This window comes from Herpailurus yagouaroundi, unplaced genomic scaffold, assembly GCF_014898765.1.
Source record: "Herpailurus yagouaroundi ecotype Mexico unplaced genomic scaffold, PumYag 182, whole genome shotgun sequence".
NCBI classification, from domain to species: Eukaryota; Metazoa; Chordata; class Mammalia; order Carnivora; family Felidae; genus Herpailurus; species Herpailurus yagouaroundi.
In genome coordinates this window covers 58930726-58953994 of record NW_024412413.1, presented here as the reverse complement: position 1 = coordinate 58953994, position 23269 = coordinate 58930726, and the positions used below count along the sequence as shown (strand labels likewise).

The following is a 23269-nucleotide window of genomic DNA, read 5'->3' as shown; positions in this document are numbered from 1 at the left end:
GTGGCTCCCCAGCTTTGCCTATGCAGCGAAAGGACTGGTGGGCTCCCCCTCCTGCTGCTTATCTCCTTACTCCCTCCTCTTGAGGTCATTTCCACCTCTGTTCGCTGACACTTGCCTAGAGTTCTCCTGCCCTTCAGGAACTACTTCCAATTCTCACCTCTGAAAGGAGGCCAGGCTGAGTGGCCAAGGTGAAGGGCAAGGAGGCTGACAGGCTAGTTCTGTAATTGCCTCCTCGCTCAGCCTTCTTCTCTAAGCAGCAAGAGGGATGGTGTTCTGCCTCTCACTTGTATGATGATAGGTTAGAATTTGTTAGCTTCCTCGTTCCTTCTGCTTCCCGGACGGTAGTTGACACACACACACATGCACACACACACGCAGAGCAGGACTTCTTTTGAAAGAGGAACTAGTAGAAAGAAAAGGCAATGCTTTCCCGTGGTTTCACTTAATTTTCAGGAATCTGATCTTCAAGTTAGCTGTTCTGCTACCTTAGTGAGCAGGAATAGATGATAAGAGGACTGGATTGCAGATAATTTTGAGGTCTACATTCCAAAACTTTTCAGAATGGAGATATAGGCGGAAGGAAAGGGGATTCTAGTGAAAAATTAGAAGGGTGTGGGGTGCCTGGGAGGCTCAGTTGATTGAGCAGTTGACTTTTGGTTTCAGCTCAGGTCATGATCTCACGGTTCATGATTTCAAGCCCTGCATCAGGCTCTGTGCTGACACAGTGCACAGACTGCTTGGGATTCTCTGTCTCCCTCTTTCTTGGCCCTTCTCCCACTCGCTCTCGATCTCTCTCTCAAAATAAATAAATAAACATTAAAAAAACCAAAAACCAGACAGGTGTGGTTAACACAAAATTAAAAATAATCAGGGCTCTGATAACCATGATAAAAGTTATCAACTATGGGGCGGGCGCCTGGGTGGTTCAGTCGGTTAAACACAGAGGACTCTTGATTTCGGCTCAGGTCATGATCTCAAGGTCATGGGACTGCGCCCCAAGTCAGGCTCCTCGCAGAGCATGGAGCCTACTTGGGATTCTCTCTCTCTGCCCCTCCCCTGCTCATACTTTCTTTCTCTCTCAAAATAAACAAACATTAAAAAAAAAAAAGATGTTAAGTTAAAAAAAAAGTTATCAACTATGAGGTGGATCAGGTCTTCATAGGATTTGTAGCTAGGGTACAAACAATTTAAACAGCATGTGCTATGCCGCGGAAATGGAGCTTTTTTTTTTTAAAAATATAAAATAACACAGTAACATAGGGGAACATTTTAAGTTTGGACCGATGATACCAAACAAATCTGCAGCTGTGTTTTTACCTTCAAAGGAAATGACAGAAAACCATCCTATATGGGATAAACTGGGTTCTTCAGACATATCCAGGGAGGAGGAGGGATGAAAGATGCACACAGTAGAAAGACAAGGAGCCCAGGTTAGAGCAATATCCAATTCTGTACCTCTCCCGAGACTCAGGGGAACCAGCGCTCCTCTCTGTCTTACATTTAGGCATCTTTTGATGCCACAAGTGCTGGGATGAGGCCGCCAGAATGGAACATAGCTCAGCCTATGCCGGCCCTTTGCTCAAGAAGATATGCCTTTTAACATGGCCCTCCAAGAAGTACAGCTGCTTTGTCCCAGACGGACCCACAGACATACCACACATGGACACGACAAAAAGGGGAAAGGAGTTTATACCATGTTGTACTGCTGGGGCGGAGAGACTGGCAGAAGGACTTGGGGACAGGAGCCTGGAGAGAACTGAACAGGCTGCGGAGAGGGCTGCAGAGCTGGGACTGGCTGTGGACCAGCAGAGAGGCATGTGGAACAGGGAAGAGAAAAGGGAAGTGCAGGGAGAGGCAGGGGGAGGGAGGGCACAGGTGGGGAGGGAAAGGGGAGGAACAACAAGGTTAATCATAAAAAAATGTCACATGAAGAGCAAGGCTGCTGAGCAGACTGGAGACCAAGCCCAGGACAGCCTGTGGCTTTCGCATCCGCATCGGCGACAGATACGCAATCTCTCCTATCAGGAGAGGCCTGCTGCAGTGCGCACTCCACCCATTAGCTACTCAGAACTCTGCAGTCGTTGAGAGCAATCTTAGGACTCTCAGAGCCGGTGTGTCTGCTGCCTGATTTCAAACACGGCTTTTCCCAAAGCATTTTTTCTGAACATATGATCCCTGGGGAGCACGACCATAACCCTCCTTGAATGCCCACTTGAGAAGGGATTCCTGCTTTTGTAGGAGGGGTCATCCAAGGTCTGGCTCAGCTTTCCCGGCCACACTCCTGATTTCACACCACAGCTCTCCTGGAGGAAGAGCTCATTCACAAGGATTGTCTCCCTCCCAAGGGTACAGAAGGAAGTAAGAGCCAGTTTATGCCCAGTTCCAGCTACTTCCTCCTGCTCCATGATTGTTCTGTGCTCCTCCAGGCTGTGAGGGCAGTATGAAAAATGCCTCCATAAGCAAACAGGGAGGGATGTAGAATAAAATATAAATAGCCTTGCTTTAGATTTTGTTCCTTTATCCCTTCACTAGCCTCAAGCAGGAGGATTTGTTTATTAGGAACATGATGTGTTCTAAACCAACTAATGGGGAGTTATTTTTTTTCTCTCTTCTTCCCCTCCAGCCATTTCAATCACTTCTCCTGGAGAATCGGTTCTCTAGCTGTAGCCCCTGGTGGTAGATGAGGTGGGAGAAAAGGAGAGAGGCTACGAAGAGAGGGGAAAATAACATTTTATACGTTATCTCATTTACATACATATCTCATTACAGACTCACAGTAATCCACAGGGAGACAGGATCGCTTGTATTTGCAGTTAAGGTAGTAAGGCTCAGAGAAATTCAGTCACACGTCCAGGATCACACATCTAATGTGGCAGAGCTGGGATGGGAACCTAGTTCTGCCTGACATATTCTTCCCACTCCACTCTTAACAGTAGGGAGCGGGTGAAGGAAGAAGTTAAACAGATTTACACATTGTTTTGTTTGTATGATTCTCCTCCCTCCTTCCAAATTTAGAGTATTAAGAGGTATCAGGGACCAAGGTGTCAATATGGTCTTTTGCCATATACTTCCGGGAGACTCTTTCATAGAGGGGACTAGCAGTTCTAGAGGCAGAGTCCGGGAATTAGAAGACCTCCAAAACAGAGAAAGCTCCTGATACCTGAAGTTTGTTGAAAATAAAATGTAAGTCATCTTGGTTAAGAAAAACCTCCTGAGAATCCACTGTGAGACTGGGGGAGACATTACCGCAGCCTTGATAGACTCCCAGCTCTCCTGGCATGCCCATGTTCTGTGAGCCAGTGGCATTTCAAATGCAACTGCTGGCCAAGCTGCTCAGCATGAGCTCCTTGTGCTGGTAGCTTTTAAACACGTGTTCTATTACCCTGATCCTCTCCTTCCTCTTGGGGAAGGGTCTACTATGCTTCAGATCTTACATCCTTTGGGGGAGAAGGGGTAGCCATAGGTACAGCTGCCTGTTTTCCTCACATTTCTTACACATTTGAGTAAAAAGTAAAGAGGGAAGAAATGATGCTCCTCTCGTAGGCCTCTTTTGACTGAAGAAGAGTAGTGGTAAAAGTATGTGTCTCAGTGCTATTTTTAGGTTTTTCCACCACTACCCTCAGCGATAGTTCTCAGACAGTCTCAAACACCAGGGCTAGGGAGCTTCCGAAATACCATGAGGAAGCCAAAGACTGGCCGTGAGGGATACGACTGCCACCTGCTGGTGAATTCTGGGCTAGATCACTGGCTCTGGGCTGCCTGACTTGATTCCCAGAGGACTCCTCCTTTCCAAGTGGTCCACTCTACCTTAGGTAAACACAGCAAAAGGTAGCCACTGGCCCTTTAATTCTCAACCTCACCCCTTGGTTTTACATAGGGAGGTCTGCTCTGCTCGGACAGCGGAGGCCTGCCAGGAAGGAAAAGTTTAACATAGTTTCTAGCACTGTCCCCAGGCCTTGGAACACAGAGCTTTTCTTGCTATTTCTCCGAAAGGAAAACCTTTAGAGTCAGCACGGTGGCATGTATGTGTGTGTGGTTCCTTCCTTCATCCCTGCACTGTTGCAAACCATTTGTGAAACTAAACAATAAATATGCTGGGGCTCAGCACCTTGAGACTGGAGAGCCACCAGTCCTGAGAGGGAAAAAGAGAAAAAAACAAAGAAAGAAAAAGGCAATAGGAAGAAGAAGGGATAGAGAGAGAGAGCGGAAAGTGGAGAGGAAAAAAAAGAAGGTATAAACAGTGGGGTGGCGGAGGCGCCTGGGTGGCTCAGTCCGTTAAGCGTCCAACTTTGGCTCAGGTCATGATCTCACGGTTTGTGGGTTCGAGCCCCGCGTCGGGCTCTGTGCTGACAACTCAGAGCCTGTATCCTGTTTTGGATTCTGTGTCTCCCTCTCTCTCTGCCCCTCCCCCACTCTCTCCCTCTCTCTCTTTCAAAAGTAAATAAACATTAAAAAAATAAATAGTGGGGTGGTGGTAGTATATTAGTCACCATCATTAAGTGCTTCAGGGACACCAAAACTTAACCAGGAAAAGATCTTTTAGTTTGGAGTCTGTGATCACAGTTAACATTAAGAATGGATTTCTGAGGAAAGAGAGATCTCCAATCTATAGGGCCTAACCTAGTACTATGCCTCCTGCAGGAGATCAGTCAATATCAATGACTGACTCACAGAACCTCATGATCCAGAAGCAGGGCCAGAATCTGAGTAAAAGTTTGGGATTTAGGGCCAGACACCTAGACATTCTAACATTTTTTCAGTCCCAAATGGTTATTCTAGTGCTCTCTTTATTCCTTTCCCACTCTTGTCTGTTTCTAGATATGGATGGAAGTAGGAGGCAGATGAAGACTAAGACGGAGAAAAGGGAGGAAGACTGTATTAAAATACACACATTTTAGAAAACTCAAACACTGGGACCTTAGAAAACTGAGGCACACACAGAAACACAGTGAGATACCCAGAGAGAGAGAGGTGTACCCATTTATAGGTCTGAATGAAGACACAAACGGAATGCACACACGTGTGCCACACCTCTGTACGGAGTGAGGTAAGCTGACATGAATGAGACTTAATGAGATAGATGGTGATCAAGCAAGAACAAAAGTCAGAACTCTAGAGAAACTGACTTAGGGGCCAAGATAAAGGCCTGGAATGATCTGCATGTGGGTTACATTAAGACACAAAGCAGGGTTTCCTAGATGATTACAATATCAGAATGGGGTAATACGGGGCCATCCTGGGGTCTTTGCAGTCTAGTTTCCAGTTCCTGAGGTGTTAATGCTTGTGATTTGCTTCTTTTACCTATGGAAGAGATAGAGCTGATGCCAAGCTGAACTAAGCCCAGAAGCGAGGGAGCCTGGGAGGTGCAATGAGAAGAACTGTAGCAGTAGAGTGCAGACATACGGGCTTTCTGACTGGCAGAGACCACCGCCAGACATACCCCAGGATACAGGATGGACTCCACTCATGAGCAGCTCTGCTCAGAGTATCAGGGAGACCTGAACCTACAACACTGATGTCCCAGTTTAGAATAGGCTCGGATTCTGATGCTGAAGACTTGTGTGATCTCTACAGAAAGGAAACTTCACGCAAACCCTACTTGATATTAATATCTACCAGTCCAGCAACAGAAGGAGAAAGAGCTCTTTCGTGGCATGGGAAACAAAGACAACTTTGGGGGGGATTGTGCCTTATGGCATATGTATGGAAGGGGTCTTGAGTAGATTTCATTTTCTCAAACCCCAATCCATAAATATGTGTTTGCGGGTCAACAGTCATATGAATACATCCAGCTGGTTATGGTGAGAGCCATGATTTTTTTCAAGCTCCATATATGGATGCAGTGAACAAAATCGCCTTGCTAATTACACAGGATGTAGAGGGAGATGGGGTACAGCAGAAATGTGGAATGGGGTAAAAGATCCCACTGGCAATTCTCAGGAAGAAAAGGAAGAAACAGAAGGCAAAAAGCTCCCAGGCTGACTCTAAGAGCACTTTGGCCAAACCCTTACCTTACTCTTCTCTCCCCACAACTAACAAATAAGAAACGGGGGAGCGAGTGGCAGGTCTCCAACAACAGATCTTTCCTGCCACCCACAGCACAACAGACATGACTGTACTTCCAGAGCTTGCTTGAATCAGAGCGGAGGGGCTCTGCTGGTGACTCACCTGTGAGATCATGTGATTATTCAAGGGTGGCTGTTGCTGAGGCGTGGGTGGGAGCGCAGGAAGTTGCTGCGGCTGTGGCTGTGGCGGCTGCTGCTGGGCAGTACAAGGGAGAAGGCCCCGGACAGACTGGGATGAGGTGACCTGGTTGCACACTTCTGGGGCACCTAGCGCCAAACCTAAGGCAAAGAGGAGACCCACCAAGAGTTGTAAGCACCAGCCGTGAACATGCCACCCTTGGACATGTAGGGTGCTACTCCTGCTCTGCTGTTTCTCTTCACTTCCCTTCTGTCCATTTCCCCCACTGTCTTGGGAAGATCCGTAAATGAGCACAGATATGAATGAGCAGCTGCCCTGCTGATGGGAGTCCTCATCTTAGCAGGTGTCTGTTCCCCGGGAACAGTAAACACCGCACCCGTCGATACTGGATTTTGGAATTGAACAAAACGTGAGGCTGACAAGCTGCCTCTGCTGAAGTACCGAGAACCTGTCCAACATGACCAGACAGCTGAGAACATGACTGTCTGCTTCCTGGGAAGGTATAGATTCCCAGTCCTGTAAGAGACCTGGCTTCTCTTGGATTTCTCCTCAACTTGCAGCATTTCACAGGAGTTGCTGAGAAGGCAATCTGGCCTTTCCAAGCACTTGCCTGTACACACACATACGCACAACTGTCACCCAACTATTCTTCCCACTTCCAGGCTCTCCAAGTCATGCACGCATTCACACAAAATACTTCTACTAAGTATCTGCTATGTGCTAGGCATTGTATAATGAACTGAGGACTCAAAGGTGAAGAGAACACAGTCCTTTCCCTTAAGCAGCACAGGATCTTCTGAAAGGAGATGGACGTTCACACAGCAATTATGATCTGATAAGGATAAGGGATGCATCAGTGATATGAACAAAGTTGTACGGAAGCAAAGATGAGAAAGCAGTAACTCACTTAAACAGGAAGTGGGAGGAGAAATGGATTTGCAGGAATGAATAGAAGGCTTGTTAGACCAAGGAGGGATGAAGCTAATATCATATTCAAGAAATGGCTGGAGGGCCAGAGGAGGAAGGATATTTGGGAGTAAGACTGAGATGGCAAACTGGGGTCAGGAAGCAACGCTACATTAAGTCATTCGGATTTTATTATGCCAGGAATGCAGAAACATGAATGTTAATTTTAAGAGACGACTGACACGATTAGATCTGTGTTTTAGACTAGTAAACCGGTTCTAAAAGGGCTGAGGGTGGAGCAGGGAAACCAGCTTGGGGGCTAGCGTCATACCTAAATAAAAGAAGATAAAGGCCTGGATAAAGGCAGAGGCAGTGGGGTTAGAGAGGAGGTAACAGAGAAGGCCATCAGAGACCTAACAGAGGCAGAATCTTCACCACTACTGATGTCTTCTGAGGACAAAACCTACAGAACTTCTGGGATGAGATGCAAGGATTCTTCAGAGATGGGAGGAGGGTGAAATGGAGGCCCACTGGGTATAAAGAGCTAAATACCCCCTGCTAAGAAAGAGTACAACAGGAATAAATGGAGGAGGTTACATTGCACATCAGGAGAGCTGAAGGGTGGTTACAGGGCTGGCATGTGGAACATATGCTCCTCCTCAGTGACTGGGCTCCAGGGAAGCAGCCACAGCATCTCTTGCAGTTGTGGCCTATCGGTTGCTACCAATTAATTACAAACAGCTCAACTCCAAAGGTTCCTTCTGCTCAACCAACCCTCTTTATAATCTCAGAGGCCACAGAATGAAAGCAGTATCATTCTCATCTTAGCATATAACTTGAACTTGGGCTGACAGGGATGTCCAACCTTGGTCAGAAATAAGATAAAATAATCTAATCGCAACCTTTTATTTATTTATTTTTCCAATTAGGAAAGAAGGTTTGAAAGAAAATCGGAGAGAGGAATCAAAAAACAGGGGATCCAAGAAATCAAATTTCTCCTCATCTGGCTATGTTAGCTTTCCAGGACACTATACTGTGAGAAATGTTTTGTTAGAAGTAAATATCAGTGATTTAAAAAAAAATTTTTTTTTAAGTTTATTTATTTTTGAGACAGAGAGAGACAGAGCATGAACGGGGGAGGGTCAGAGAGAGAGGGAGACACAGAATCGGAAGCAGGCTCCAGGCTCTGAGCTGTCAGCACAGAGCCCGACGCGGGGCTTGAGCTCATGAACCGCGAGATCATGACCTGAGCAGAAGTCAGACGCTTAACCGACTGAGCCACCCAGGCGCCCCTCAGTGATTTCTTTTTAAACATTTATTTATTTTTGAAAGACAGAGAGAGACAGAGTGTGAGTGGGATAGGAGGAGACAGAGAGGGGAACACAGAATCCGAAGCAGGCTCCAGGCTCTGAGTTGTCAGCACAGAGCCTGATGCGGGGCTTGAACCCATGAACCGTGAAATCATGACCTGAGCCGAAGTCAGGTGCTTAACTGACTGAGCCACCCAGTGCTCCAAACATCAATGATATTTTAGAGGAGACAAGCAAGAAATGATGAGTATGACACTGAAGGACAGAAGCTGTAGTACCTGGCCTGGAGATCCTTCCTGCACTGCCACCTTTACTGCTCCCGATGCTGTCCCCTCGGGTGAGGATAGAGATTCCACTGAAGCTGCTGGCTTTGGTGACAGGGGGCCGCATGCTCCGGACAGAGCCATCAGAGTCTGTGCTGCTCCAAGGCCGTGGCTCCAGGGATTTGAGTTCGCTGTCTGTGCTGCTTTGGCGGCTGCTTGAGGTTCGGCTCAGCCCCTCACGGTTCCCCCTGCAGAGACCACAGTGGTCAGAGCACCCCCCACCTACCACTTCGGCAGAAGGGCTAGGAGAGAGTTCATTTCTATTCCTTCGATAACAAAGAAGGGGTGAGGGTTGGGAGGAGGATGGACACTGATTTCTTGTTAGTTGGCTGGCCAACCAAGACTTGCTGGGAGCAGACAGAACAAGATCCAGTACAGTAACAAAGAGCACAGAGGCAAATCTGGAAGACAGTGCGCTGGCAGCTAATTCAATATGAGACCAGAGGTGGATGGGAAACCATATACATGATGCTGAGATTGGCTGTGGTCTCTTCCCCTGCCCCCGCAGGGATCCCACACATGCAGGAGATAGTGGGGAGCAGAGGGGTACCACCTCCTTCTAGGAGTTCTTAAGACAAAAGGACTCCTAGAAGCTACTATTGCTAGAAGGCAGGGGTAGCCAATGACATGGATAAATATAACAGGTCTTCCACATAACATGTGTCAAAGCCAGCAGAGGTACCACTTTTCCAGGGGTGGGAAGAGGACTATATTCATTAACGGGTCATTCTGGAAAACTCAATCTGATAGTCTAAAATTGACCCAACCTGTTTTGTGGCAATTCTGTGATGGTATCTACAAACTACTGGTTCCAGGGTCTCTAAGGGCTAAAGTCTTCAACATGATCAAGTAAATATGCCCTTGGGACCCAGGATGGCAAGGAGTAGGGGGCTCACTGTGCGCACCTGCCACCATATTAATAACTCTATTGCCCCAGGCAAGGCACAAGGCTATTGAGAAGAGGGACTCCTCCTCTCTTATTTTTCTCAGGAAGCATCAGGGTTATCCTGATGCTGTAATCACTGCCTAGGATCATAAACAGTTGTCCTCAAGACAGATGGGGTTGACCTAAAAACCCTAAGTCTTACTGAGCCCTTACTGCTTCTTAATAAGCAACCAAGAACCAGGAATTTTCCTTTCATATCTCCCACCCCCAATAAGTTCTGAACTAAAGAAACCAAAGGCAACAATTACAAAGGTTTTGGTATATATACTGGGGAGCAGGTGAGCAAAAATCATAGTAGCTTGGGTTCCCTCCTTTGCACTACCATCCCACCTAAAGCAAATACAAACGCCATCCAATCCCCTTAGTTTCAAAGACACGAGGCTCAGAGTTATTCTCATTAAAAAAAAAGGTGTTTTCTTATGAGGGTAATATTGAAGAAAATACCTTTCTTTATTAGAATACCTGCTCCAAAGGTACTGTAGGGAAAATGGGCAAAAATAAAGACTAGGGTCACTATTTTAAGTTTTGGTCAAGGCAATCATGGTGGGCTAAGAACAAACACACTGGCATAGCTGGCTAGGGACATGCTAATTCTTCTCCGAATCCCATATATATATATAATTTCAGTGCTTCTCTCTATGTAAGAGTAGAGAACTGGAAAATATCCCTGTCTCCCTAAAACTGTATCCCTTTGTCTTGGGAATGTCAAAAGTAGAATGGGAAACAAGAAAGAAACATAAATCAGGGGCTCTCCAGGAACAAAACCAGACCTGAAGTGAGAGCCAATAGCTCTGACTCAATGGACAAAGGCAAGCCTACTGAGAGGACTCAATAAAGATGTGACTGTTTATGGGGCAGCGAATACAGCAGTGGCAATGGGTGAGATTAGAACTTGAATTTTACAAGACAAGTCCTAATGGACTTTTACACCTAAATCAAACACAGCACTATCTTTTAGGACAATTCTCCCATTAACTTTCTCTTTCTACTAGAGGTAAACAGTGAATGAGTCAACTTTAAATCAAACACCCTGGGAAGCTTGAGCCAAAGTGGCAGCACTTCTGTACTCATCCAGTTCCCCCAAGACGATGATGGCCAAGTGTTCGAAATGTGGCTAGTCTGATGGTCTAGCCAGGGTTCGTACACTACACCCCCAAGAGTTAGGGAATCTGAGTTGTGTATTGGCCAGGAAAGAGATCAGTTTTTCTTCTCTACAACTAAACCATGTCTTTCCACTTCACTAAACATAAGGCAACTAGGGAAAACTCCCAGACTCAGTTCTAAGCCCTGGATTGGGCTATGTGTGTGTGTTGGAGAGATAGGGGTACAGGACAGAGAGCATTCACACTTCATACTCCTGTAAAATCAAAGCTGACCTAGCTTTCATGAGTAGATTTATGATGGTGAAAAGTTCAGTTTATCAGGTCTGAAGAGTGGGTAAGGAGGCCTGTGTTAAGAGGTGACAGTAAATGTCAGTAATGGCTTATTTATCAAATGGAATAGAATCTTCCAAAGAACTAGGAAGTTGCCCTAGTTATTGCCAAAGTGGATGATGGAATGTGGTATATCAGTATTTGTGTCATACACTTGGGAAGAAAGGTATAAAGCAGTTAGAGAAGACCAGCTTCTCATCACTAGAATTCTGGACTAGTACCCAAATAGAAGATACCCCCTTCAGAGTCCATGGAATTGCATATTAGATGACCTAGATCTTTAGCCAACACATAGTATGGAAAGCAGCAGCTTACAAGGAGATATGGATAGGACAGGGTTATACCTGCTCACTAGATCCTTGGAGCTATTATCAGCACAGTCTGATGTAGTTCAATGCTCCACAGCACTGATAAGGGCATCGTTCTTAGCAGTGAATCTGAATTAGGGTTCCAAATGGAACACTACTCAGAGAGGAAGGGGTGATATTTGTAGAGAGCTGGTGTGGTGTGGTGAAATAACACTGGAAAAAGAGTCCCAGTTTTGCCACTAATAGCCACATAAACTTAGGTTAGCTACTTAATTTCTCTGCTTTTGTTTTCTTTCTTCCGTGTAAACCAGCTTACCAAATCAGGACACTGAGAAATCTGAATCAGATACAGTATACTTTGGCAACCATAAAGCCCTGTGCATTAGCATGTGCAAAGAAGTTCGCTTAAAACTCCTGTTTATTACAGATATTCTGGGATGATTCATGACCTTGAAGTATACAATATGGAACAGGAATTTATTTATTTTTTTTGGGGGGGGGGATCTATTTTGACCACCATGAACAATGCAGAGCCTTTACTGCCTAAGGGCTTTCCGATGGACCTCAGGGTGGGATGGTCTAGGAAAAAGAGTTCAGAGATATGGGAAAGGAGATAACGCCCCCCTTCAAAGAATGAGAAATCTTGTGATCCAAATTTCTATGTGGTCTGACTAACTTTAGAAAGGACAGGGGGGAAGGGACAATTGAAGTGCTGGGAATGAGAGCTCTGACTAATCTCAGTTCCCATCAAGCTTAGGATTCAAAAAGAAAGAAGCCCTTTGGAATGGGTTAGACCTGAAGCCTAGTATTGAATACTCAAGTTTTCTCTACTCTATAGTTGTCCTATCGGTAAAATGGGAAGAATATACTTAAACTCAGTTGGTACCAGATAGGGTCCTAATGAAGTGCTTCTCTCATCACCACATTGTGTGATTCTCTACAGTAGGACTGAGAGACTAAAATGAAAGGGAGATTCTCATGACTGCTTTGTGGAAAATGGGAGAATATTAGGCCTAAAGAAGTTAATACAGCAGCTTTCACCAATGTTAACAGCAAGTCATGGGCAGTCATATAAAAAAGATATGCTCTAAGTCCATTCTAAGGAAGAGAAGTCTTTTCTGAGGTCATCTTACACATTATGTTGTCCCAAAGAGAAAACTGCATAGACAGAGATGTTTGTATGTGTTTTTATATGTGTGTATGTGTGTGTGTTCTATTCTTTCTTAAAGACATAAAACATTCCCTACACTGGGTCAGGGATAAGCTCTTTACACCTTTCATAGCAGAAAACGTAGCCAGAAGATACCCATTCTTTTACCTTAATATAAATACATGTTGAAATCCTCCCCAAATGCCCAATTCCAGCAACTTCTGGAAATGAGCAGTTCCTATCCCAGACACACCTATTTGGTCCCCTTCACCACCTATCCACGACTTAAAATGAGATCAGCAACAACAAAAATAAAGTCATTGAGCAGGAGCCATTTCTTTTTTAATCGGGAAAAATATCCAATGTTGCAAAAACCACAAAGTGAATTATTCCACAAGCAGCCATGCATGGAGCAAACTCACTCCGCTGAAAAGATTACAGCAAAACAAAAACAAAACAAAGAAGAGAAAAAAAAAAAAAAAACAAACAATGACAAGGAGAGATATAGATCACACAGAGGTACCTAAAAATCTGCCTTCTCTTGTGAGAGCTAGAAGAAAAGGCTTCTTTGGAGAGTCTGTTGGTTAACATCAAAGAAAAGCATCATTACAGGATTATATTAACCTCACTGACAAAGCTCAATGAGAAGCAGGGAACATGCTAAGTGGTACTAACCTGATGTCATTTAGATATCCGTTCTGGCCAGTCTAGGTGAAGGGGAGAAAACGGAAAATAACTTATAAGAAAACAGCATGGCATAACCGAAAAGGGTGTCCGTGATGCTATGAATACCCAAGGTCCTCAAACCACGCTCACCCCCCAACAGGGAGAGAGGGAGCAGGGACAGGATGACCCACACCCACACACCCAATCTGACCTCTCACCTTTAGTGGGAAAGAGCATTCAGTGTTTTTAGCCTTCCCACAGAGTGTTTAAAAAGAGACGCTGATAAAAGTGGGAGTATGGAAAGGAGGAAGAGGAAAGTATTAACCTATTATTTCCTTTTTAGTTCTAAATTTATTCTCCCTAAGAGGTAAAGCTGAGCATAATAATTGGTGTGCTTGGTCCTAAAGAGTGTGATCAAGGGAAGGGAAAAGGGAGACAAGAGAAAGAAATTTAGTTTGTTTTTGGAAGTCATCCTCAATGACTATTCCATTTCTATCCTCCACACTGGCCAAAATGAAAGACATTCTGACCTGAGACCCAAGGAGAGTAAGAAATTGGGGAAGCAGGTACTTTTTCGGAGCCTAGAAAAAATGAAAGAATTAAAAGCCTGCAACATTCCTTTTGGGGATCATTTCCTGACAAAGCCACTGAGCTGAGTGAAGTGAGCATTATGATGCACTCCCAAGCCTTAGAAAAAGGTACCAAGAGTGTCCAGCTGCTGAGCAGAGTGGGCTCCGTGCAGACCAGAGCCTAAGTGGGGCAGCTCTCCCAGTACACAGCTCAGGCTCCAGAGAAGGTTGCAGCGGCAGCATTTCCATCCAAACACCCTTCTTGCCACTTCCCTTTCTTGTTGGCCTGCCTCTTCCTCCCATTTGCCCCTACCTACAACTCCACCCTTAATCAGCTCCCTCTGACTGGCCAGGTTCCTCTCCACAAGGGAATCTCGAGTATGGTGGGCTTTGGACATGTTTCCTTGTCTAGACCTTCTGAGATTCCTGATGCTTTTAACACAACAAGAGTTAGGAAGTGCTGAAATGAAAAGTGGTAAATCCACAAGGATTTAACAAAGAATACATAAATTAGTAGAGGCTTGAGAGACTGGAAATCAGGAGAAAAAAGGAGAGAAGAGCTAACTGTGATTTTGTTACAGTTGTACACACTTATGTTCTGGTGTTCCTAATTAGCCCCAATACCTTATTAAAAGCTACTTGTGCTTTCAGAGGCTCTATGGCTTTGCTAATGGCTGGCATGGTGGGACAGTCATTTACCATGTGTCAGGGAAGCAGAGCAGCACATCACAGATAGCTATACTATGATATCACTGGTACTTCCTAATCTGAAAAGCCCAGAGCAGAGCAAGCTATTGAGAGGTGGTTTACTTTAGGGGTTAAGTTTAGGTGGTTTACTTTAGGAGCCAGACTGCTTGAGCTCAAATATCAACCCTTTCACTAACTAGAGCTCTGATCTAAGATTACTTAACCTTCTATGCCTCAGTCCCTCATTCATAATGAGGAAAATAACATAACCTACCTCAAAGACCTAGTGTGGATTAAATACATTTATGCAGAGTGCTAAGAACAGTGTCTCAAAGATAGTAAGCACTATATAAATGTTTGTTATTATCATCCACCAACCTGCTCTGTCCACAACTTAGGGTCATCGTCGGCCACAGCCGACGTCGGTCACAGCCAAGTGACCTCTCTCCTCTCATTCCACCCAACTGGTTTGCAGGTAAAGGCAGAGGACCCTCTTTGGGCTCTGGTTGGATAATCTGGAGGACAGACTTTTTTCTGACTCAGAATGGAAGTCTATATAACAGAAGGTAAGATGATTCCTTCTCCTTGGTCAGGAGGTTTGTTGTGAATCTGTCCCCACTGAGGATCCTTGGAACACTTGGGTCTCCTGAGACAATGGAACACGTTCATAGAGGAGTTCAGTTTTCTTGAAGTCAGAGACAATGTTTTTCTGAGCTAGGTGATGATGGAGAGATAAATGTATTTTTTGTATTGCTGACGGAGGGGAGAGTGGGGAAATGAGAGGAGAGTAGTGTTCACCGAAGTATATTGATTAGAATTGGCCATCTTTTGATTACAAAGGTAGGCTGGCTCTTCCTCCTTTGTTTGCTAATTTGACTGTAAGACAGTGCTGCTACATTTTCTGGAGATCTGTTCCTCTCTTGCTTATCTACAGCCTTTCCTGAATTTCTGCTATACTTCTCTTCAGTCTTGTAGGCAAAGGCCACCAAATACAGGGGTACTGGGTGTATTTAATATGGCCCACACTTCTTAAGAATAAAGTTGCCTAAAGTGATTGTGTTGCCTTCTGGCCCACAAAGTCCATACTATTCTAAGAAGCAAGGTAGGAAATAGAGGAAGAAAGAGACTTCCTGTTCAGATAGAGACAGGAGGGAATAGTAAGTGGTACCCTCTGTGCATGTGGAATGTGGAGCTCAGAGAATGGATGCCAGATCTGTGCTCTAACAACCACCAACATATCCTAAAAATGAGGCTGGCCAAACAAGATGGATGTATATAGGCTGTGTGGATACTAAGTTTTCCACTTAGAAGCAAAGATGCCTAAAATGGATAGTGGGAGTGAAAGAGGGGAAGTGGGAGAAGGGATGGACAGGCAAGAGTCAGGGCCCTTCCATAAGGCCTGCCAAAACCATTTCTATTTTCAGTCTAATCATATCTACCAAATTCAGCCATTCCATTTGTTCTCTTGGTATGCCATACTGCAAAGTGTATGAAAAATAATACAAATAAAAATCTGCAGTTTCCCAGTAAGCCACATTTGAGAACCAAACTGGAGCTGGCTGATGTTGGTTAAAAAAAGACAACAACAAAACATTTACGGAGGGTTCATTCCAATCATAGTTCCAAAGATTAAGAGCTAAAAGCTATGGGCTGACAACTCTCAGAAGCTACACTTACCTCTCGGGCAAATATTCTCTCTCGGACCCTTTGATATTCCTCCTCTCTCTCTTCTATTGACTTGCTCCTCCTTCCATCCTGCAATGGAACTCTGATCTAGATCGATGAGCAGAATTAAGCTAGTTAAGTTCTCCTCGTACTGCAAGCTCACTGCACACCAGCAAGGAAGAGAAACCGGGAGAGTTTATAGTTGCCATCAAAAAAATGGAAAAAAAAAAAAGAAATAAAATTTCCAGTGTTGGACAGGTTTCACTGGGTACATCTGACCATGCAGTTTGGGAGATCAGGTTTTCTGGATGATTGGAACCTCTTCGTCTCCCCACCCCCACCCAGAGTGTCAAGAACAACAACTATTTATAAGGATTGGGTTGCTTCCTTTTAGTAATCAGGTACTAAGGATCAAGAGAATAGCCCAGGAAATAAACAATATTGCTTTGGAGGGAAAGAAAGGGATAGTAGGAAGCTAGCGAGGGAGAAGAAACAGGTATTTAGCAGAGCCGAATGTAGAGAAGAGCTTTACAGAACTAGCACCTGATATTATCCCTTCTTTACTCACTAATGCCATGGCCTGAAGATCCAAGTCACACACAGCTCAGCAAAGAGGGCCTTGGGAATGAAATCCAAGTGAAGCTAACCTCAAAGCTTAAGCAGTTTTTCTCCTCTTAACTATAGCCACTGGAGGGAGGGAAAGAGACAGAAATTACAGAAATAGAGAAGAAAGAGAACAGAGCAACATAAAGAGGAGAAGAGAGAGAAAAGGAGAACAGAACAGAAAGAAGGATGGACAGGGAAAGGAAGAGACAAATAAGGTATGGTGGAAAGGAGAGAGAGAGAGAGAGTGATAGAAAGGGAAAAGAAGGAAATGGAGGTTAGAGAACTTTAAATTCTCTGAAAAATGTAGAGAAGGTGATGAGGGATGACTGGGCAGATCACCACCTCTGGCTAGCCCACCACCCAACTCTCCATCATCGTTTTCCTCTCTTGGCCTGTTGAGTTGTGAGCACTGTCCTGGGTAGGGTGTCATACACAGTGTCCTTTTCCATACTGCTCTTGAAGGCAAGATGCTCTGGGGGAGACAACCCGTCCAATGAATGTCATCAGTTATAAAAGATTCTGACCTTTAATCCAGAGGCTCTGAAAGCTTCAGATGATGCAACCAAGGAGGCTGCTGCTCTACGCTGATCTTCCTGATCTTCACCCATCTCCACGGGTAGGTATAACTTCAGGAGTATCAACTTTTCACTAGATTTAACTCTCACTAGCATTAAGAACCTAAATTCTACTCAATGTCTTTTTACAAATCCCATTTCAAGAAGACATAGGACCTCAAGTACCCCTAGCACTGGTGAACCAGTGACAGAGCAGAAAAAGTATAATGGGCTTTGAGGTCAGGCAGAATTTCAGCTCTGTCACTTCTGAAAAATGTTATTTCAGGCAAGTAACTTAACATCTCTTAGCCTCGGTTTTCTTATATTTAAAGTGGAGCTAATAACCCCCATGTATACTGGGTTGTGGAGAGGATTAAAAGAGATAATGCACAGAATGTGTTTAGAACAGAATCTAGGTCAGGGAAACACTCAAAAGAAATAACAATTAATGTATTTATTATTAATATCACGGACCGAAAATGCAGAGAGCCTACGCTACTATGGATCAAGCCTGATGCTGAGAGATGAAAAGTTCGTAATATGGACAGATTCTACTCCGCCCCAATGTGCCTCTAGGCCTGAATAATTCCTGATCCACAGAAAAAGGGTTTTGGGAAAATGGAGAGAAGGGCATCAGGATGGAAAGGCTCTTTCTGATTTTTAAAATTTTGTCTTTTTTTAAATATTTCATTGTTTTCAATCAGACCCAGCGTGTTTGTCCACAAAAGATAATGGCGTTTTTCTCAAAAGGACTCCCTCAAATACTCAAGTAGCAAGCAGGAAAAGTCCTGGTCTCGAGACCATACGATATTCCAAGAAAATTAATTTTGACTAGAGGTAAGATATTATTATAGTTATCATCAATTAGCAAGACTCATATTGGCTCTACCCAACCATGCTCTTCAAATCTTAATCCTGGTTCTCCCCACCTAACCTCCTCTGGAGGTCAAACAGAGGCTGGCTGGATCTAAATGCTGTATATGGCTGGGAAAACTAATCCCCAAACAAAAACTTACTATCTGAAGAGTAGGCTAGAAGTCAGGGCAACAGCCAGGCCCATGAGTGAAGCGATAGGGCAGACTGTTCATGTTTTATTCCCACGGGAATAGATTAAAAAGGGGATACTGCCTGAGATTCCCAGCATCAAATGTCAAATCAACTCACTCACCTTGGTGGAAGAGGTTGGGAAAATAAGGAGTTTGCAGAAAGGGATCAGAAACATCTTTATAAGTGGGTAAATTACATCACAACTTTGCCAGTCCAAGGCTAGCCCTGAGCTAGGATAAGACAGAAGTGGGATAAAATAACTTTTAATGGTTCCCAAAGAAATTCCTAACTATTAAAGAAAAAAAAGAATGAAGCCGTCAGCTGAATCAAGGCTGAAGCAGGGAGGAACCTTGCTTTGTCCCCAAATGACCTAGAGCTAGAAGTCAGTGGCAGAACCAGGGAGTTCCAGGCCAAATGAGGAAACCCAGCAAAACTCAGCACCATGTCTCTCTGGGGCTAAGAGGGCGGCATTCAGCTCAACAAATGTAGTCAGTCCTCAAAATTAAGCCAAAGCCAACTGAGTAGAACTCAATACATTTCTCCATACTAAGATATTTCGAGTTTTCTTTATCCCACAAAAATTCTTCTCCCCTCCCAGTTTCTCTTACTGCAATCTCTCTGTATGGCCCCACCCCTTTCCATTCTTCACCTGGTTATCATCTCGGTCCATGCTGGCATCATCTCTCTTGAGAATGAATCTCTGTTGAAATTCTGTATTCTTCTCATCCTTTATATGTTCCGAGAATCTCTGTTCAGGGCTGGTTTGGGAGAGAAATGTAGAAAGAAGGAAGGAAAAAGACCCTTTTGTTAGGAAGCAGACCTTCTAGTATAGCACTCTTAAAAATTCCACAACTCTCCCTCAAGGGATTTCTGGAGTCACACATCCACAAAGCCACAGTGAAATCCTCAAGGTCTATTCTTTGTAAGCTGTCTTCCTCCAAAGTTATATCTGTCCTATCAATAAAGGTGAAGAGACGCCAGGGGCCAGCCTTCATAAAACACAAGTGCCTCCTAGAATCTATCTCTAACTCCTCACAAAGAGTAGGAATTGATAATATAACCCTCCACATTGTCCCCTCCCCAGAAAGAGACATCTTGATCCTACACCTTCCTCTTCCACGCTAGAGGCTATCCCAGTAAAGTCTTCTAATCTCTTTCCTCCCTTACATTCTTGTGTTACTGGTTTTGTTGATGATGACAGCTTTTCCAGTTTGATCAACATTGTGGTCCATCCCAAAATAGGCAGCTACCCGGTGTAATAGCATCCGGTGATATGAGGTCATCTGAGGGAACTTCTTGAACTGGTTACTGAAGGGAAACCAGGGGGCGGGGAAGTGAAATAAGGAAAAACAACAGCAATAATAACCAATTGTAATTTTTCTTACAAGTGTCTAAAGTGGAGAATTTCTTAATAGGAACAGACTTATTATAAGGAAGATAGATCCTCACTCAATGGGAACCAAAAAGGTTCTCTCAGCTTCTTTATCTATAGCATTTTGTAGATCACTCTGATCCACTATCCTCATTAAGACTATTCCTAGGTTTCCCCTTCCTGTATGGTATTCTACAAAGAAAAAAGGGAGAATTTGAAGAATAATTAAATATGGGACAAGGGCTAGCTACTGAAAAGATATCAATTCTTTTCAACTCAAGTCTATGCAATAACTTAAAAACCTTGCTTGGTTTTCACAATATACTTTTTAATTCATTCTGATTACTTCTCCCCAATTTCTTTTGGTTCCCAGTGAGTAATTACTTCAAAATTCAGACTTCAAGGGAAATATGAAAGGGGGATATCCTAAAGTGTACCTAAATTTCTTTTCAGTGCCCCCTCCCACCTTTAAATGTGTATTTCGTTCAAGTAACTTACTTGTTGTCATTAATAAATTCCAGAATCTCCTGTTCTAATTTTAGCAGCATCATTCTGTCCCTGTTTAGAAAAGATTAAAACAAAACAAAACAAAAAGCAGCCCTCCCATAGACATTGAAAGCATTGAAACCTGCACACTACAGAAGCTGAAGGGAGGAACAGATCCAACCCCCAATAGCAGACCAATAACGTAGACAGACCTCACGGGCCTGTCTTATATTACTTTAAAAAAGAAAAACAATCAAGTAGAGAAACAATCATTTTGCAGATCCTCCTAATCATGTACTTTGTTTTCCTTATCAGAAACCTAATTCTGCTGGCAGCTATGTTCCTTTAAACACATACTTTACACTTATAAAATCTAATCAGTAGTCTACATTCTATCTGGTTATAGATGTATATTTAGTTTTTATACATATCAATGTTTTTTCCTGTACTTTTAAATCATACTCCCAAGACTTTAGATTTCTTTGCCTCTGCATTCTCCTTCCACAGAATTTGTCTCAACTCTTCTGAAAGCAGACACCTCAACACGAGGGTACTATGAATCCCTCGCAGAATATAAAACTATACTGGAGGGAAATGGTGGGGGAGGGGGGTGGGAATCCTAGATTCGAGTAATGGAAAAATTCTGAGAAGCTGCTTGACCTCTTAGGTATTCTGCTGGGCCCTGCTATCCCCCTTCCATCAAATAATGTTTTTACCTTGGGTTCTTTTTCAGTGTATTTACAAGAAATTCATGTAGGTCTATTCCAGTGGAGTCTGTATATTCTTGGCTGGAGTCTAGAACCACCACAACAAAAGAAATTTAAAATAAATGAAACCACCTCAGATGAAATCTAATCATAAGCAGAAGCCCACAATTCAATGAGGGTTTTAGCTTAAAAACTAGAATGATGCTTGATTTACCAGCTCCTGCCCCAACTCCCCATGACAATGATGGAAGGTAGAATCTGGGTCACAGTGTTGCATCAGTATTACACTGAAAAGCTTCCTGACTATAATTAAAATTTGCTGAATGTTTTAACCAAAACAAAGCAGATTTTATTCTAGTTAAAGAAAATAAATTCCAGGTAAGAGCAGTTGGGGCTGAATTTTCCAGAATCTCAGCAAACGGCTTCTTCAAATGTTATTTATTATTTATTTATTTATAAAAATTTAATCCCAAGATTGCCTTTTCCTCTCAACTATAACTTCTATGGAGCAGGTATTTTTGCTACCAGCCCAAGAGTTTAAAACCACAGACAGCTTAATAATTAGATACAAACCTGATTAAAAAAAAAAAAAATCACTCTAAGCATCCCCAAATCAAAATATAAACGGTATCTGGAGGATCTGCTACTAGTGATGAATCATGTCACTACTTATTCCACAGCAGAAATAGAATCAGAATTAACTATGATGACTTCTTATAGACAGTGCCAACATTAACAGAGTAGCTCTCTATAGCATGTTAGCCCCTAAGGCAGGGTTGGCTAAATCAGCAAAGAAAGTAACCTACCTAGTTAGGCACCTCCCCAAGTCAGCAAGACACTAGGAACTGTTGGGCCAGTAAGGTCAGCAGGTTCCAAGATGGAAGGAAAAGACACTACAGAGCACTACATAGGACACAAGAGAGGTGGGGAAAGTCCTCACCTCTAGAAAGCATCTTCCTTGGGACCTTTTCTTTGTTTTTCTCCTTGTCTTCCTTTTCAGAGACATCTTTTGTGGATTTTTCTTCCTCTTTGTCAGAGGGGCAGCTGATGTGCAACTGAATTATATCCTTAGACAAGAGAAAAGAGGAATATTATCAAAGGGGGAAAAGAATTTCAATTCTCCCACAGGATTTTACTCTCCCTTGAAATGTCATAGAAGGGAAATCTTGAGTTACAGAAGATAGTATTTTGTTGATTAAATTGTCTTAGTTTTTGTTCTACCAAAAGGGTGAAAAGCCAAGCCTTTTCTGCCAACGATCACAGCCACTATATGGAGAGCTCAAGTTACACTGGCTGTTCTTGGCATAGAAACAACTGGACAGATACAGTTCTAATCACCAGAGGGAAAAAGTGTGGGTGGGAAAACAAGATTCAACCCTGGGATCTCCTCATCTGCATCATCTCAGGTGGTCCAGGTGTGAAGACCTATGCTTCATGTTCTCACCCATGCACCCTGCTTTACCACAACCACCTGTTTTGAAGCCCCTTCTACCCTGGTTTCCAGGCCTAATGCTGATGCTGTGGTTGTTACACTACAGTTTACCAAACAATGGCCAAACTCAAAAGTTACACTTACTCTTATAAAGGACATACCTGGGTTTCCAGTGGCCCATCAGCAAAAGGGACAGAGGACTCCTCACACACTGCCAGGCTGCGCACCAACTTCAGCTTGGAATTAGACTGAAACGAACAAACAAACAAACATATATATATATTACTCACTTGGTGGACATTCAGAAAGCTTTTCTCTGAACGAAGGGTATCCTCTTTGGCTCTGTTAGTTGCTGCTTCCATTAAGTACAGGTTTTTTTGTTTTTCCCTTCAAACAGGCCTTACTCGCCAGTTCCTGATTTACTTCAAAGATAATTCCCCTGCTTACATTAGTAGACATATAAAAACAAAATGGCTACCTTGAAGAGATGATAGGAAAACCACTTCACTTAGCTTTCTCTACCTCCTTTCTCTACCAATTTCAGATTCAGAGGTTTACTGAAAATACACAGTAGCAGAGCTTAGTAGATACTGGATTTAAGAGCCAGAAGTCCTAGCTTCAACTCCTGCTTTTGTGCTCATGAGCTATGAGGGACCCTGAGCAAACTACTTGACCTCTCTGGATCTCTGTTTTTCCCTCAATGAAATGGGGATAAAAATACTTAAAGGATGGCTTGTGAGAATTAAGTGACATAAACTATGTTAACAAAGTGCCTAGAACAGAGTGATAATAAATGCTAAATGACTCTAAACCTGAGGTGGCAAGGGTATGGAAAGAAGTGTCTGAATAGAGTAAAGAGAAAGACATTTTTATAACATTTGGGATTTAACGTGGTAAG

General features: G+C 43.6%; 1 protein-coding gene across 27 annotated transcripts in view; it reads right to left on the bottom strand.

Moving 5' to 3' along the window:
• R3HDM2 (R3H domain containing 2) overlaps positions 1 to 23269 on the bottom strand; it is a 161796-nt gene that overhangs the window by 13980 nt on the left and 124547 nt on the right. For 11 of the 27 annotated variants that reach the window (XM_040491642.1, XM_040491644.1, XM_040491645.1 and 8 more), the window contains 12 exons: positions 22533 to 22619; positions 21880 to 22006; positions 20949 to 21027; positions 20245 to 20304; positions 19542 to 19682; positions 19024 to 19132; positions 16180 to 16275; positions 13256 to 13287; positions 13104 to 13157; positions 8699 to 8931; positions 6169 to 6344; positions 1694 to 1795 (listed from right to left, as the gene is read on the bottom strand). In XM_040491642.1, the coding sequence (XP_040347576.1) occupies positions 1694 to 1795; positions 6169 to 6344; positions 8699 to 8931; positions 13104 to 13157; positions 13256 to 13287; positions 16180 to 16275; positions 19024 to 19132; positions 19542 to 19682; positions 20245 to 20304; positions 20949 to 21027; positions 21880 to 22006; positions 22533 to 22619 (1296 nt within the window). The remainder of the gene's footprint in view (positions 1 to 1693; positions 1796 to 6168; positions 6345 to 8698; positions 8932 to 13103; positions 13158 to 13255; positions 13288 to 16179; positions 16276 to 19023; positions 19133 to 19541; positions 19683 to 20244; positions 20305 to 20948; positions 21028 to 21879; positions 22007 to 22532; positions 22620 to 23269) is intronic. The other 16 variants (XM_040491636.1, XM_040491638.1, XM_040491632.1 and 13 more) reach the window with 10 other exon arrangements.